General features: G+C 50.6%; 2 protein-coding genes across 5 annotated transcripts; one reads left to right on the plus strand and one right to left on the minus strand.

The window, feature by feature from the left end:
* The first annotated feature begins 315 nt into the window (after positions 1-315).
* Positions 316-3,886, plus strand: Rell2 (RELT-like 2). Its single transcript, NM_001014149.1, has 8 exons — positions 316-653; positions 1,065-1,304; positions 1,665-1,730; positions 1,825-1,891; positions 2,315-2,500; positions 2,747-3,119; positions 3,239-3,298; positions 3,481-3,886. The coding sequence occupies exons 2-7, from the start codon at positions 1,121-1,123 to the stop codon at positions 3,269-3,271; spliced, it is 909 nt and encodes a 302-aa protein (NP_001014171.1). The 5' UTR covers positions 316-653; positions 1,065-1,120; the 3' UTR covers positions 3,272-3,298; positions 3,481-3,886.
* Positions 3,799-14,385, minus strand: Fchsd1 (FCH and double SH3 domains 1). Of its 4 annotated transcripts, none has more exon segments than NM_001109881.3 (20): positions 3,799-4,382; positions 4,501-4,556; positions 6,034-6,121; positions 6,971-7,191; positions 7,315-7,432; positions 7,573-7,656; positions 7,737-7,865; positions 8,706-8,867; positions 9,001-9,105; positions 9,478-9,597; positions 10,199-10,294; positions 10,459-10,581; positions 10,985-11,113; positions 11,978-12,041; positions 12,133-12,269; positions 12,353-12,494; positions 12,808-12,875; positions 13,353-13,398; positions 13,963-14,060; positions 14,314-14,359. In NM_001109881.3, coding segments are annotated over 20 exon segments (2,073 nt in total). In that variant the 5' UTR covers positions 14,335-14,359; the 3' UTR covers positions 3,799-4,316.
* Positions 14,386-16,500: the final 2,115 nt, after the last annotated feature.

Consider the following 16,500-nt stretch of genomic DNA (forward strand, 5'->3'; position numbering starts at 1 on the left):
CTCTAGGAACCTCGGAAGATCTGGCAACACTGCCCTTCTCTGGTGCAGAAAGCCAAATTTCCCCCAGTGAACTAGGAAGATTGCTGGCTTTCCCAGTCGTCTGGGTAATCTGAGGGCAGGACCTGTACTAGACGTGAGGGCTAGACTGGTGGCCAAAGCCTCTCCTGACCTCCCGACCCTCGCTCGACTCGCGCTGCACATTCCCTCCGGGGGGGGGGGGAGGAAGGGCGGTGCAGTCACGCGCACATCTCACTTGCGTTCACACACGCGTAAGGCTCACATACTCCGCCCCGCACACCTGCGCTCCGCCCCTTGGTCCCAGGCCCGCAACGCGAGTAGGCATTTGGGAACCCAGGACGGTTTCGGAGGTGCCCCCATCCCCGCCCCCATCCCCTCCATTTCCCTGGCCGGAGTGGTCCGGAGCCTGTCGCGGTTCCCAACTGGCCCACATCATTCCCTCCCCCCGTCTGCCGCGGCACCGGTATCCGCAGCCACCAGCCCGGAACCGGTGAGGCGGCAAAGGGGGGAGGGGGAAGAAGCAAGGGATGAGCTCCGGGAGGGCGTCGGGGGCCCTGAGCCGGACGAGGACGCCCCTGGAGCCGGGACCCGAGCCGGAGCCGGAGCCGGAGACAGAACCAAACCACCGGTACCGGGTGAGCCAGGTGGTCGGGGTGGGAGGAACCGAAAAAGAAGGGATCCCGGAATGCAAGTGTTGGGGGGGGGGGGTGCATGATGCCTGGCTCAGGCCAGTGTAGAGGAGGTGTAGACACTGACTCAAGCGAGATGTCTGGGCTCGCTGCCTAAGAATTTCGCCCCATCTCGTGCTGCAGTGTCCTTGGGAGGGACGGAGGCGTGGAATGAGCTGTAAAAGATAGCGGTCTAGATATCAGAGAAGTGGGACCGGTCGTGGCAGAGGGCCTGCATAGCTGCCATCTGGCCTCCAACATTTGGAGATCTTGGCCGACCAGCACCCTTAGTCCGGACAGCTCCTTGGTTGGGTAGGGGGTGGGGCGGGCCTCCTATTTCGAATCCTAAGACGCCTTCCTACTCTGCCCGGTCCCCAGCTGCAGCCCACTAAACCCAGGAGGCGCCCTGGCCCGCGCTCGCCCCCCAGGGCCTCATGTCGGAACCACAGCCTGGCCTGGAGCCGCCCCAACATGGGCTGTACATGCTCTTCCTGCTTGTGCTGGTCTTCTTCCTCATGGGCCTTGTAGGCTTCATGATCTGCCACGTGCTCAAGAAGAAAGGCTACCGCTGTCGCACATCTAGGGGCTCAGAGCCTGATGATGCCCAGCTCCAGCCCCGTGAGTGAGGAGCCTAGAGCCCTGATTAAGTCTCCCTTACCCTTCTCCCCAAACTTTTTTCTGCCTCCCTGGCCACAGACCCAGCCCAAATCCTGATGAAGTCCAAAAGATAGCTTATGATGCATTTTTGAGTCTGCATGTAGAGTGGCTCCACCCTGAATCAGAGGCTAGAGAAAGGGGTCCACTCATGGTAGCACCAGAAACCCATTTCTTCTCCTACTTTTTCTGGCCTGATGCATTAAGGCACATAGCTATGTAAAGGGATATGTCTTGAGCTATATCGTCCATGAGGCCATCAGGTCATGATACCCCAAAGCTGACTCATTTCCCGCTTCCTTGCCAACTTCTTTCATCCTTCAGCTGAAGACGATGACGTGAATGAGGACACAGTAGAGCGGATTGTTCGCTGCATCATCCAAAATGAAGGTGGGTATAGGCCAACAGCTTACTCCTTCCTAAACTGACTTTCTCTTGCCCTGACCTCTACCTCCATTGACTCCCTCTTCTCCCTCTCCATCAGCCAATGCTGAGGCCTTGAAGGAGATGCTAGGGGACAGTGAAGGAGAAGGGACGGTACAGCTCTCCAGGTGAGCTGGAGACAAGGGCCAGCATGACTTAGCTTACCTTGGAGTGCTGTCTCCTCTAATACAGTCTTTCCAAGCACCATGGGAAGTTTGGTAGTGGTAGTGGGGTAAGGTGAACAAGGCTAACTGACCTATGAAAGAAGTTCTGTAGGAATCTTTTATCCTTCAGTGTCTCCCATCTAGACACCATCCAGCCTAGCATACACCTCTGGTGTCACTTCCTTTGGTTAAGCATTGGTCTCTTTAGTAAACAGGAAGAACACATGACTATTTGGGACTTAACAGTGAATTTATTAAAGACAAAGGGATGTTGGAACCTGGGGAAGGTGGGGTTTGTGGAGGTTTAAAGAGCATATTGAAAGAACAGGAGGAACCAGGAAGGAAATTGAAAATATTGTTTCTGCTCCCTTCCCTCCTGTGGACCAGTGTGGATGCCACCTCCAGCCTGCAGGATGGAGCCCCTTCTCATCATCACACAGTACACCTTGGCTCTGCAGCTCCTTGCATCCACTGCAGCCGCAGCAAGAGGCCCCCACTTGTCCGCCAGGGTCGCTCTAAGGAAGGAAAAGGCCGCCCAAGACCTGGAGAGACCACTGTATTCTCAGTGGGCAGGTGGGGATATAGTGGTCCAAGAAAAGAGGTTAAATTGGGGCCCCGATAATCCTGTCCCCCAAGGTGGGGCCCAGCTCTTTCTTTGAACAACTGGGCGACTACAGCAAGGGTCAGGCTGCACAGTGTCCCACAGTCTCAGAAGGCTTCCCTACCCCAGGTCACAGAAACTGCCATCAAACCCAGGGAGGGAGGTTTAGGGAGCCTCTGAGCTGCAGGCCTGAGTTGCAATGTTCTCTTCCCACCCAGATTCCGAGTGACACACATTGAGAAGCGCTATGGCCTTCATGAACACCGTGATGGTTCCCCTACAGACAGAAGCTGGGGCTCTGGTGGAGGACAGGAACCAGGGGTTAGTCAGGTGGCTGGAGGGCAGCCTAGGACAGGGACAGCTGCCATTGAGAGGCTGCTCCCTGAGCCACCACCCTCCCAGGCCGCAGCCACCCACCCAGTGCAGAATGGAAGACTCAAGGATGCCAGCCTAGTCCCTTGTACACTTGAGGGGACCCCTGGTACCTCTGCAGAACTGAACGTGGGCACTAGAGGGACAGGCCCAAGCCCAGGGCTGCCTAGTCAAGAAGCAAATGGACAGCCAACCAAACTGGACACCTCAGGTCAGCAGGTATGAAGACATGGTCAGGGCTGCGCTGGGCAGTGGTGGACACATCTTACGGTTCCTACTCTGGGCAACATGGATATGATCCACCTCCTGTTCCCACTGAATACCTCCCCTTCTCTCAGGACTCTCTACCACCAGAAGCAGGGGGTATGTGAGGCGAGTCTCCCTGAGCTCGAGATCAGGTAATCTCACCCTCCCACCCTGTGTCTAAACTACTCGAGTCCACCAACTCCCTGAACCCTGGGGGTGAACTATATGTTTAGTGTGTGGGGAGTGGGCACAGATGTCCTCCAGGAGTTAAATAAGTGGCTGGAGCACAGAACTTGACTAGGAAGCAACACTCTTTTCCTTTCTTTCTTCCAAGCCTCAGTCTTCACTGTGCTGATGGATTACCAGCAGGCATTGCCAGGGGACAGCCAGCCAGGAAGACTCTCCCCTCCGCTGGCCAGCTCTGCCGCTCAGCTGAGGGACCAGCTCTACTTCATCTGGAGATGGTCCTGACTGAGGGACCTCAGGAGGAGCCCCTCGCACTTCCTGGCCCCTCATCTTTTCCCTTTCCCCACCTGCCAACAGGTTGCCTGGCCTGCCTTCCCCAAAACCTCGCTCCACATGCTAGAGCGTGGCAGCTGGGACCAGGCCCTACCCTCGGTGGGCCCCTAAAGCAATAGCACCTTAGGCTCCCTGCCGTCTTGGCACAAGAGGCCCAAGCCCTGTCTTGGACTTCATACCCTTTATTCACTGTCAATAAATCCGCTCAGACCATTACAGTTGCTTTGCATCCTGGCTCAGCTCCTTCTGACTTCCAAAGTCCTCTCCTGGCCCCAGGCCTACTGACCCTGACATTCAGGGTGGGGTTGACCACAGAGGCCGGGTGAAGACACAGATGAGCCAGAGCCATGCAAGGCTTTGGGAGATGGGTTCCAGCCCCGAAGATTTTGTGGTGTTTTACCACCTTAGATATGGGGTGATAGCACAAAGTCAAAGGGGTACTTCCAGAAATGGCAGGAGAACAATACGGGGAGGGTGTGGGTTCAAATCCCAGAAATGGGAACAGGGTAAATTTCTACCCCCGGAGGTGAGAATGGACATCGGGGAAGACTGCAGCTTTTGCTTATGTCGCTCCAGACCATTGAGGGGGTGGCTTCTGTCAGCATGGAGACAGGGGCAGCAGCATCACCGAAGGGCAGTGACTCCTGGCCTTCAAGTGAGAGGATCGGGATGACCAGGATCCGGGGCTTTGGCTGGTGGGGGAGGTGGTGGACGCATCTGCAGGGGACATGCATAATCAGTGCTCCGGAATCTGTCTTAGGAATAGCCCTGTCCATTACTTCAGCCCAGCAAACAAAATAAGGCCATAGGAATGACCCAAGTCAGGGCACCTTACCGGCCTGAGTCGAGGCACCATCATGTCTAGGGGTCCAGGGCAGTCTATGACTTTGTCTAGAAATAGAAACCAAAAGTCAATTCTCAAGCTTTGTTGGGCTCCATACTGCATCTCCAGCACTTAGGGTAGTGATACTTTATAAATACTTGTTGACTTAGCCAAAAGAAAAAAAAAATCACCAGCCTGAGCTATAAAATCCATTAGTCCATCCATTCTCAACAAATACTTAATGCACAATTGCCTTGTACAAAGTACCCCAGAAACGGGGTGGAGTGCAAATTCTCTATTGAGAATCCCGTAATATCACACACAGACACACAGAGACAGAGAGACAGGGAGACAGAGGCAGAGAGACGGAGACAGAGAGGGAATGCCCAAGTACTAAATTATTCAAGTGCAAAAGGAATGCTAGAAGAGATGGTGGTGGCCCTGGACTCAGGGAGGGTGACTGAGAAGGTGGGCATACTAGAATATCTTAGAAAGGCTGAGTATTTGATGGTGGGAAATAGGGACTGGGTCTGTGGACATAAGTTAGTGGTAGATATGTGTGCCTAGCATGAACACGATCCTAGTTTGATCCCCAGCACCCACAAGAAAATAACCCAATAGATAAGCATCGTAATAGATAAGAGGAAACAGCCCCAAGATGAGTACTGTATTTCAGAACTGAAGGACACTAAGAGGAAAACACACTTTGGGAGGCTATAAGAATGCAGAGAGAAAAGGTAGCAAACTTCAAAAACACTAATGATCTAAAACAGCCATGTTTACTGTATGCTAGCACAGTGCTGTACACTTTTTTTTTTCTTTTTTTTTTTGGAGCTGGGGACCGAACCCAGGGCCTTGTGCTTCCTAGGCAAGCACTCTACCACTGAGCTAAATCCCCAACCCCAGTGCTGTACACTCTTAACAGATATCTTGGATAACTTTCTTCCTTCTCTACCACGCCTACCAGTGTTTTACCAGCATGTATGTCTACATGCTGCATGCATGCCTGGTGCCCACTATAGTCAGGAGAGGGAGTCAGATCTCGTGGGATTAGAGTTACTGAGGACTGTGAGCTGCCATGTGGGTGCCAGGAATCAAACACAGGTCCTCTGCAAGAGCAGCAAGTGCTCTTAACCACTGAGCCATCACCCTAGGCCCTAATAATAAATAAAGCAATGCCTTTCCCTTCACTTTATAAAGAATGTAAACCAAGCTAGGCTGGTGCCTCATACTTCTAATGCCAACATGTTGGGGAGCCTGGGGCAGAAAGAGCGCTAGTTCAAGGTTAGCCCTAACTCCAAAGACTAAAGAACAACAACACAAAACATAGACCAAGGGCCAGACAAGTTAAGCCTCCCACCTCAAGTCACACAGCAGAAGGTGACATAGGAGCATGGACCTGGCTCTGAATGCAAGCTCTCCTCCCCATCAGTGTGCCATGGGCCTTACTGCAAGTACACGAGGGCACACGGGCAGGGGAAGGGAGAGTCTAGGCCTCTTCCTGACCACTCCTATGCTCCCCAGGTTCTGCCTTTGTCTACTCACCAGAAGGCAGAGCAGGTGCAGGGGATCTGTCCAAGGCACAGGTGGGTGCAGGAGGGGAGAAGCTGGGAGGAGAAGGGGATGGCAGCATCTGGAGACAGGGTAGGCGTACAGTCATTTCTGGTCTGTGGGAGGGCTTACAATATTTCTTCTCGCCACACTCTCAGTTTCCCTCCCATTTCTTCTCAATACCAAAAGCAGCCAAATGAGGGTTATAACTGGTGCATATTTCAACAGCCAATATGTACTGAATAGTTATTATGTGTCAAGTATTCTGCTAACATTGCACATACACAGATCTATTCAACCTTTACCACCACCCTGGGAGCTACATCTTTTGAGGACTGCTACAGTAGAAGTGAGATTCAGTTTGAGTCATCCGTCAGAATCACAGTCACTTAGTGGCAGAGTACTAACTAGAACTGGGGTGTTCTGACTCCCCTATACAATCCCTGCGGTGTCATGACAAGGCAACTGAGATGGCTCAGTGGTTAAGAGCACTGACTGCTCTTTCAGAGGTCCTGAATTCAATTCCCAGCACCCACATGGCAGCTCACAATATAATGGGGTCCAATGTCCTCTTCTTGTGTGCCAAGGAGCTAAGGAATGTACCTCTATGATCCCTAGTCATGACAGAGAGCCTGCTAAAACAGCTAGTTTTTATTTTACTTGTACAGAAGGCAGCTCAGAGAAAAGTAACTACCCAAGCTCATACTATAGCAATTTGCACCCGGGCCTATCTGGCCCTAAAGTTCCCAGACGCCTATGAAGGGTGCCTTAGTTTCTCTTTTCTCTTCCCAGCCAAAGCATACAGAGAAGCCTAAGCCACCATCGGACGCAAACCTGGGGAGGAAACAGGGCTTTAATATCAAAAGGAAGCATGCTGAGGTGAAAAGGTCAACCCAGAAGTACTGGGAACAGAGAGAAAATGAAGCTTCACCTGTTCAGGGTCAGAGAGTTCAGGTGGCCCCGGGGGACCAAGCAGTTCCTCTACCAGGAGAGATGGGAAGACTCCAACATGCCCCCCAAATTCTCCCCTCCAGAAGCCATCGTCCACTCCATCTTGAGCCCTGGGCAACAGGCGGATGAGTGCCCCTTCAGGAAAACTTAACTCCTCTTCACTCTGTCCTATGTAGCTGTACAGAGCACGTGCCAAGAATGCTACAGGAGCCCAGAAGAGGGGATGCGGTCAGGCCGTGGGTTGTGGTGCCTAGTGCCATGACACCCAAGCCACCCAGTAACCTGTGTACCCATGGTTTCCGGATCCACACTGCCTTGTCTTACCTGTGGGCTCTGCTCCTGAGGGATTGTCGCTGCCATGGCTGCTCTCAGGAAGGGAGAGATCCGGGAAGTTGAGATATCGTTCAGGAACAAAGCCTGCTTCACCATGCTGGTTCCGAGCCTGCTCACGCAGCAGTGTGAACAGGTGTCAGGGTGTCAGGCTTGCTCAGCAGTCCACAACCTTGGCTCTTCTTTACCCAAGTGTCTGGCACTGCCACACGCGAGTCTTCCCACTGCCCCAAGCCAGGGTCCCATACTCACCTTAACCCATTCATCAGCATCTCCTTCCTCTATGACCTCCAGCCACTCACCCTCTGTGATAGTCAGCTCGTCCTCACGTCCTGCCTGAGCCCCACAAGGAAGGATTCAAGATTTGCCCCTCCCCACCCCTGTGGCCCATCTGGAGTTTCCACACCCATTCATACCTGATAGCCAAACACTACATGGGCAGGGCAGGGAAGGGCTCTGGTGGCCAGGGCTGGTGGGGCAGGCTCCTCAAAGAGCTCCCCAGCCTCCTCACATTCGTCGAAGTCAGAAAGCTCAGCATCCTCAGCCTGGAGCGGGGTAGAGGACAGATACCATGTCAAGTACTGCATGGATCTCCCGTACCCTTTCCTAACTCTAAAGAACACTGGGAATCCTCCTTCAAGATAGTCCCCTTAACCAATGATGGTGTACCATAACCCAAACCATCATGGGACAAGATGATACCAAATAACAGCAATTACAACCAGGTGCCGAGCACGAAGTGTGTTTTATATATGCTATATACTATATTATATATATATGTTATATATTATACATACTATATAGTATATATTATACATATTATACATATTGTATACTATATACTACATAACTTCACTTAAGCTTTGCTTAACCCAGCACTGTTTTGTATAACTATATTAACCTCACTTTACTTTTGAAGAAACTGAGGCTCACAAAGGTTAAGTCATTTTCCAAGGCCACATGGCTCGTAAGCAGAGTGGCTGGCACTCAATTAGCTTCTAGTCTGCTCCCAGAACCATGGTTCTTTTTTTTTAAATTTATCTATTTATTTGTTTGTTTATTTAATGAATGAATGTATATGGGTATACTGTCACTTTCTTCAGACACACCAGACATTGGATCTCATTACAGATGGTTATGAGCCACTATGTGGTTGCTGGGAATTGAACTCAGATCCTCTGGAAGAGCAGTCAGTGCTCTTAACCACTGAGCCATCTCCCAGCCCAGAACCATGGTTCTTAATCACCATTTTGTAAGTTTATTGAGGACTGTCCATGCTAGAAACTATTATTTAGGTACTGTGATTCCCATTTTAGAGGCTCTGCCTTCTGACAAGGAATTTTAGCTTCCCAGATGTGCATGGTTAAGGAGAAGGAGGAGCTCACTGTGGGAGAGAGGTCCCTCTGGGAAAGTCGAGCTTCACTAAGTCGTCGCTCCTGTTCCACTTCATCCTGGGCTTGGGTCATGGCTGGCTTCAGCCACCGCTGCACATCGAGGCCAGCCTCCTGTAGCAGGGCCAACCGGGCAGCCCCTTTCACTTGGCTCACCTGGTATGAGGCAAAAGAGAGTAGTCTATCCCGGCTAGCTGCTTCCCTCTTTTCTCTACCACAGTGAAGAGGGTTGGGTTGCCCAAGGAGGCAGGATTTCTATGGTCCTTACTTAGCATAGGCTGTATCTCACCTGTGCCCGTCGGATGTTCTCCCTCACTTCCTGTATCCTCTGTTCTACGCCTGGAGCTTCTCGATCTGGAGCCTGCTGACGCCTCAGCTCCAGTCGCTGCAGGACCTGGTGAGGATGGCAAAGGTGGGTGGAGATATTGTGGGCCACAGCTTACTCTGAGCCTGGTACTTCACTAGTTGCATCACTGGTGTTGGGTCATCTCTCTTCCCTATGAAGTAGGTATTATTATTGGCTCCAGTTTAGCCATGAGGAAATCAAAGTCCAGAGAGATGAAGTCATTCCTTACCCAGGGTTAGAGAACTCACAAGGAACAGGAGAGAATACAAACCCCAGTCTGTCTGGTGACAAAAGCTGTGCTTGTAACTACTGCATCATACCATTGTGTTAAAATTCTTTTCCCTCCCTTCCTGTCTGCATTAATGGTCCACATCTCTCAGCTTTTCTTACCCACTCCCAGTACCTGGACTCCCACCTCACCCGATGCCCATGATGCTGGATCTTGTAGTCCCGGGCAGCCCTGCTTGTCCAGCGCTGAACCTCTCTCTCCAAGCCACTCTCTTCAGCCATGCCTCCCACTCCCCGTTCCAGGGCACGCACCTGAAGGAGACAAGGAATGCTCGAGGGAAAAACCCAAGTCTGTCCTTCTCACCAACCCTTCTCCCTCCTCATCTTTTTCTTTTCTTTTCTTTTCTTCTCTTTTTTTTTTTCCAGAGCTGGGGACCGAACCCAAGGCCTCCTCATCTTTTTTAAAATCTTTTTCAGAATTATTTTATTATTTTGTGTTTATATATATTTTGCCTGCATGTACGTCTGCGCACCACATGCACACCTGGTGCCAGAGGTAGTGGTGAGCCTCAAGTGAATGTTGGGAATTAAGCCCAGGTCCTTTGCAAGGACAAGCATTCCTAACCACTGAGCCAACTCCTCAGCCCCTTCCTTCATCTTGACCTCCAGTGCCAGGGACAAAGAAGATGAAGTAAATGCCTTTGTCTTTGTCTTTGTATGTGTTCATGTAGACACAGACTTCCGTCTGAGGTCTGTTTGTGTTCAGATGGGAGAGAGTGAATGGCATTCTAAAAACCCCTGTCTAAGGCTGAACAGTCACCAAATCAATACTGGGACAAGAACAATGAGACAAGGGGTCTAAAGCTGACTTACGCTTAGCTTTGGCCTGTTTCCACAAGCAGGGTGCTCTCACCTGATCAGTCCCCGCTGGCTGGAACTGCTGAGGTGGAGTTGGAGAAAAGACTCCAGGCCCCTGAAGAAACAGCTTCACATCCTGTTCCCAGTTTACCTAGGGTGGGATAAACGTGTGTGCACTCACTTGCTGCCCACCCAACCCTGTCCCCGGATCTTCTTGGAAGAAAAGAAGTTAGAACTGCGTGTCGGGGGTTGGGGAGGTGGCTGGGATGGGGGTTTGAAGACAACAACATAAAGCATCTGGAGGGGAGCCCTCACCTGAGAAGCTGCCTTCCCCCCATGGCGGGCATGCTCCAGGATCATCTCTGCAGCTTCCAGCTCGGTGTGTCCCAACAAAGTCAGGGGGTCCCTCAAGTACTCGGACAGCTCACTTACCAGGACCTGCAGAGAACAGACCCCAAGGGACCTTAGTGCAATGGTTACATCCAACCTTCTTCTAGGCTTCTAGTGCAGAGAAGGTCATCCATTCATGGATGGGGCACAGACATGAGGGATAGGGAGGAAATGGGATAAGACATTACTGCTTCTAATCATCGTCTGTCATGCTTAAACCACTTCAGAGTGTATGTCCCTCCATTTCCTTTGAACCTCATTAGTGTTATGATGTGGGCAAACTGGAGTTAACTCTGATGAGGAGTGTGGAGGCAAACAGGCCTCAAGAAGCAGAACCAGAACCCACATATGCATCTTCTATTCACTCTGAGCACTAGCACTGGGTAGAAGGAGGAACCAGGGATGGTGTCTGCATTCACCAAAGGCAGGAGTAGTCTGGGTTGGGACTGGCCTTGAGCAGTGCTGGCAATTCCTCTTGGTAGTAATGGGCAAGGTGAGCATTGGTGGCCACCAAATTTAGCAGGTACTCGTTGCGGGCTGCTCTCAGCTGCTGGGAATACTGGGCTGACTGGGCGGACAGCTAGGGAATGGAAGGAAGAGTCAACAGGGAGTCCTGAACTCTTGGAGGCCTTCCAAGGCCAACCTCTACCCCAGAACCAGAATGGCTCTCACATCATTGCCTGGCCCTACACTAAAACTTCCATGTACAATGCCAGCTTAAAAACCCTCTTGTGGCTTCTGCACATATATACAAATGCAAACTGTGCCTTACCATAGTTCACCAGCTCTTACACGAGCTGATCTTTTTAAGTGCAGGTCTCTTGCTTATAGTGGTGTGGCCACACTGGCCTTTCTCTCAGACCTTTGAACCAAAGTGACTCTCTCTTCAGCTTCTGCATTGAACATCCCCTTTCCTCAGGATGTTTTTCCCAAAGATCTTGGGGTGACTGTTCTCTCCCTAACACTCGGGCCACCTGCTCAGTGAGGACTCCCTTCTCACTTGAGCCAACTGTCACAGAACTTTTATTTATATCATTTGATTTTTTTGCATATTCTCATCTCACCTGGGCTGTGAGGGTGGAATTCCTGTTCTCACTGTATCCCCAGGGGTGGAACACTGCCTAGCATGCAGAGGTATTTAAAAGCACATATAAAGGAACAACAAAGGGGTTGGGGATTTAACTCAGGCTCTGGGTTCGGACCTCAGCTCCGGAAAAAAAAAAAAATAGGAAAAGGAACAACAAGAGGGTATTGTTTCCACTGTTCACATGAAGAAAATGGTGCTCAGAGAAACCAAGGAGCTATATTACCGAGTACATACTACATGCCTGGTAATGAACCACTTGGAAATTTGCAAGCTAGGTTCAACCTAATCTCTTACTTCTATGCCACTAGACCCCAAACCACTAGACTACCTATTATTTATGCCTTTATCCCCCCAAACCTTGGTGCTCAGTTTCTGGAGGCTGGTCCGAGAGTGGAAGATCCCATGGTCATTTCGGTTCAGCCTGTGCAGGGAAAAAAAATAGTCAAGAGTCAGATACAGCCTTGATACATTGATCCCACCCCATAGTCCTCGCAGCACATCTTGGAGCCCACCTGGCCTGGACATCGGCTGCCTTCTCCTGTGCCAAGGCCCACACTCGCTCTCGCTGCCCATAGAGCTTCCGGCTTCGGCTCAGCTCCCGGACGGACTGTAGCACCTCAGCCTGTGCTTGCTGGAGGCTCTCTGTCCCCTAAAGGCAGATACAGAGACTCCTGACCCAAACCTCATCTAATCTGAGCTGTTAGTTCCTTTGCCCCATTTCCTAGGACATACCTTTCTAAGCACCTGCTCCTTGGCACTCCTCCCGGTACCCCCTGCTAGGTCACGATATCGGTCAGACGCCTGAAGTCGGGTTTGGCCTCCAGCCACAGTGGCATCCAGAAGGCAGCGCCAGGCACCAAACACTGTCCTAGCCCTCCCCAGAGAAGGTTTATGTTGAAAAGAGAAACACTCCACCATTTCATAAGACCCCACCCCAATCCCAATCCCACAAGAGACAGAGAGCCCCCCCATATCTAGGAGCCCAGCAATCGATCAGCCCATTAACTCAGCCACAGGATCACTCATGCCCTCCACCCCCACCCACCGTGTCCTTGCTGGGTCAGCTCCTCTACGGCTGCTGTGTCAGCTCTACCTTCAGCTCACGTGCCTTCCCCTGCTCACTAGGTCCTTGTCCCCATAGATCACAGGGGCTGAATTCCCATCACCTCCAACTCTGTGCAGCTCACCTGCTGTCTACCTCCCCACTTCGCTGCCCTTCTCTCTTCAGGAATGGCCCGGCCAGTTTCTGGAGTGCCTGATGAGAAAACCATCACACAGGCAGATCTTTTATGAAGACTCACCCCGACTGGGGGAGAATTTGGATCCAGGGTCTATAATACCATCCTTTGGATGTATAACACATACATCTCCTAAATGCCTTAACGTTTATTAATCATTTAGTCCTTAGAACCTTATGTGAAGTTTGGGCATCATCATCATCATCATCATTATTCCCATTTTACAGAGAAAAAACTGAGGCCAAAAAATATTGAGTAACTTGTCCAAGATCACACATCTAAGCAAGTAATAGAGCAGGGATTTGACATAAATCTGGCTGATTCTAGGTATGTTCTTTTTTAATTTTTTTAAGGAAATCACTTTATTCTAACTCAAAAATAAAAACATCACAGTTAGGTATTTGTTCTGGACACAAGGGGGGTGGGGCTGCTGCCCATGTAAAAATGTAAAAGAGGCTAGAACAAGAGGGAAGGTCCAGAGAGGAGTCCCATACCTGGCCATACTCCCGTTCAATGGCTGCCCTCTGCTTGCTGTAGGATCTGTGGAGATTGGGAGTAGAGGGGGATGTTACTGTTTGCCACTGTTTTCCCACACTCAGGTCTCTCCTCAGCTTGAGCAAGAGGAAGAAGGAACCAGCCCAGAGTGTGACCATCCAGGGGGAGTGGGTCTGAGAGGCAAGAGTCCTTGAGATCACCTCTGGAGGCTGCAACACAGGTCAGCCTCATCTTATTGCTCAGAGCCCCAGCAGGATCCTCCCACCCCTGGAGGACCATCTGTGGGCCTGAGGGTGAGAGGACTGTTAATACCTGGCTGGGCACTTCCAACAGGTCTAGGTCTGGAAAAAGGAGGGGGGTTATGCCCTAAGCTTGATTGTGGAGGTGGAGAGACTGGCATAAGGTCAAGTAATTAGAGGAAGGGGTTCTCTGTTTATGTATATAGCCCCCTTATCTGAACAGGCATGCCTAACTAAGGTGAGGGTCATGAATGGGTAGGCCAGAAAGCTCATCCAGACAACGCCCAACCCTGACAGCTGTATACGGAGGAAAGAGTGACGCTCACTCCTTGTAAGATGGAGTACATGGAGGTGAGGGGTCTAGGGCTACCTGATGTCTTCCAGTAGATCCGCCTCCCTCTGTTGTCGGGTCTGAAGGATACTCAGCTGCTCCAAAAAGCGAAGTTTCACTTCCTGGGCTGGCTTCACCTGTAGGATTAAGAAAGAGAGGTGAGGATTCCCGCCTGGTAGCCCATTCCGGCGGCGTGGGGACCTACAAAACACCTCACAGGGAGCGGCGAGGGGGCGGGGCCCGAGAGAGGATGGGATTTTTCCTCTGTTTCTTCTGTGTTAGACTTTGACCTCCTTGCCACTCCCTATGGCCCACTCTGAGTCGAGTGCCCGCGGGCTCCCTCCGCTCCCCCAGACCTCCAGAAAATCCCCTTTTCTGGGCAAATCTCACTTTTCGGGGCGGCGGCTGCATCGCGATTCCACCAAAGGCTGCCAGACACTCTACTCCGGAACTCGAGGAAGCCCCGCCCACGACGAGGCCCCGCCCCAGAGTTGGGCCGCTCCGCCCACGCTCGTCAAGCTGCGCGCCGGGCGCGGAAGAACACAGGGGCAGCAGAGGAACTGAACCTGTTATTCCCTGCTACAAGTACCCCGGAAAGGTCCGGGCCGCCGGGCGGACGCAGCGTGTGCCTGGCAGTCGGAAGATCGTCGAGCTTCTGAGTCAAGACGCCTGGGTTCTATTTCTAGTATACCCACTGATTCAACCTGTAATTACTTCTGGTCATTCATTTACATATGCTTATCACCAGTCCCTACACTAAGTCAGAAGACAGGGAAACTGAGTCACCGGACACCTGAACGAAAATGCCTCTAACAAAGGGAGGCACCTTTCCCTAATCCCCGCCGAACTGGAAATGCTAGCATGACAGAGGTAAGAAATAGCCCCGGAGCCCGCAGAAATGAGTCCAGAGGAAAAGACAGGTACATCCTGGGCTCCAGTGAGCATTAATGGTTTCAGTGAAGGGGTGTGTGACCTGGAAAGCTCTTGTCATCATTTTGGATCTTCTCCCAGTTTACCGATTTGAGAGGAGAGAGAGAGAGAGAGAGAGAGAGAGAGAGAGAGAGAGAGAGAGAGAGAGAGAGAGAGAGAGAGAGAGTGAGTCTGTGCGTCAGGCTAGCCTGAAGATTCTACCAGCACTGGAATTACAGATGCCGGCACTACACATCCAGCTTTTTTATGGGTCTTAGAAATTTGAACTCACGTCTTCACACTTATGTACCAAGTACCTTTACCCACTGAACCATCTTCCTAGCCCCTCAGTGGGCACTTTATTTTACTCTACAACCCCTTCATCAGTAAGAGATACAGTCTCTATTTCAGAATGAGAGAGAGAACATTCTAGTGACCCATTTCCCTCAAATTCCAAGACCATCAGCCTTCTCTAAGACCATCATTATGGATTTTCAAGGCTAACATTCAGCCTCCTCGCTTCCAGCTTTCTCCCTTTTTCCCACAACCCGCAGTTTCTGCAGTGACCAGTGATTGAAAAGAGTTAAGACGGCAGACTTAAAATGTAATTTTAATTTTAATGTAATTTAAAATGTAATTTTAAGACAACATACTTAAAATGTAATTGCTTCCAAGGAAAACCCAAATACCTGAAACCCAAGTAGAATATAGGCTACGAGGATATGAAGACTGGGCCCCTACAAAAAGCACTCTCCTCTGTTCTTTTATTATTATTATTATTATTATTATTATTTTAAATTATTATATGCATATGAGTCCACTGTAGCTGTCTTCAGACACAACAGTAGAGGGTTTCAGATCAGAGATGGTTTGGAGCCACCATGTGGTTGCTGGGAATTGAACTCCGGTCCTCTGGAAGAGGTGGCAGTGCTTTTTTTTTTTTTGCTTTTTTTTTTTTGTTTTTTTTTGTTTGTTTGTTTTGTTTTGTTTTTTTGCTTTTTTCTTTTTTTCGTAGCTGGGGACCGAACCCAGGGTCTTGCACTTGCTAGGCAAGCGCTCTACCACTGAGCTAAATCCCCAACCCGGTGGCAGTGCTCTTAACCACTGAGCCATCTCTCTAGCCCCTCTCCTCCTGTTCTTGAGAAGACAGAGACAGGGTTCCACACTGTCACCCTCAGCCCCCAGAGGAGTTCCCCAAGACTGACCTCAACAAAGTCCAAACTGGGATCTGTGATTTTGCTACTGCAAGGAATTTCAAAACAGGCTGTTAGAATGAGGCGGAGTTAGAAATTTTATTAAAGATAATTTAATATAGGTTAGAGCACAAGAGCATAAAGAAAATTCAATCAGAAGAAAGTAAGACACAGCCAAGTAAGGGAGTTATAGAATGTGCTTCCGGAGGGAGCATAGGGGAAAATATGTTTGTACCCAGGTGTGTATGGGGCTCCTCAAAGGAAAGAAAGCAATTAAGTGTCTTAGCACTAGCAATGTCTGTTCTTTGGTGGTTCTCAGATTGCTGAGGATTTTTTTGTTTGTTTGTTTGCTTTTTTGTTTGTTTGTTTGTTTGTTTTAAACACGTTTTCTTTGTGTAGCTTTGGCTGTCCTGGAACTTAGTCTGTAGACCAGGCTGGCCTCAAACCCACAGAGATGGCCTGCCTCTGCCTCCCC

This window comes from Rattus norvegicus, chromosome 18 (assembly GCF_021556685.1).
Source record: "Rattus norvegicus strain SHRSP/BbbUtx chromosome 18, alternate assembly SHRSP_T2T, whole genome shotgun sequence".
Classification (NCBI taxonomy): domain Eukaryota; kingdom Metazoa; phylum Chordata; class Mammalia; order Rodentia; family Muridae; genus Rattus; species Rattus norvegicus.

Coding starts and splice junctions, on each gene's coding strand:
- Fchsd1 (XM_087592871.1), bottom strand. CDS start 14,334: ATGCAGCCGCCGCCCCGAAAA. Junction 12,270..12,352: donor AGGAGCAGGTGCTTAGAAAG/GTATGTCCTAGG, acceptor ATCTGCCTTTAG/GGGACAGAGAGCCTCCAGCA. Junction 7,657..7,736: donor ATGTAGTGTTTGGCTATCAG/GTATGAATGGGT, acceptor TGTGGGGCTCAG/GCAGGACGTGAGGACGAGCT.
- Rell2 (NM_001014149.1), top strand. CDS start 1,121: ATGTCGGAACCACAGCCTGGCCTGGAGCCGCCCCAACATGGGCTGTAC. Junction 1,731..1,824: donor CTGCATCATCCAAAATGAAG/GTGGGTATAGGC, acceptor CCTCTCCATCAG/CCAATGCTGAGGCCTTGAAG. Junction 1,892..2,314: donor GGGACGGTACAGCTCTCCAG/GTGAGCTGGAGA, acceptor CCTGTGGACCAG/TGTGGATGCCACCTCCAGCC.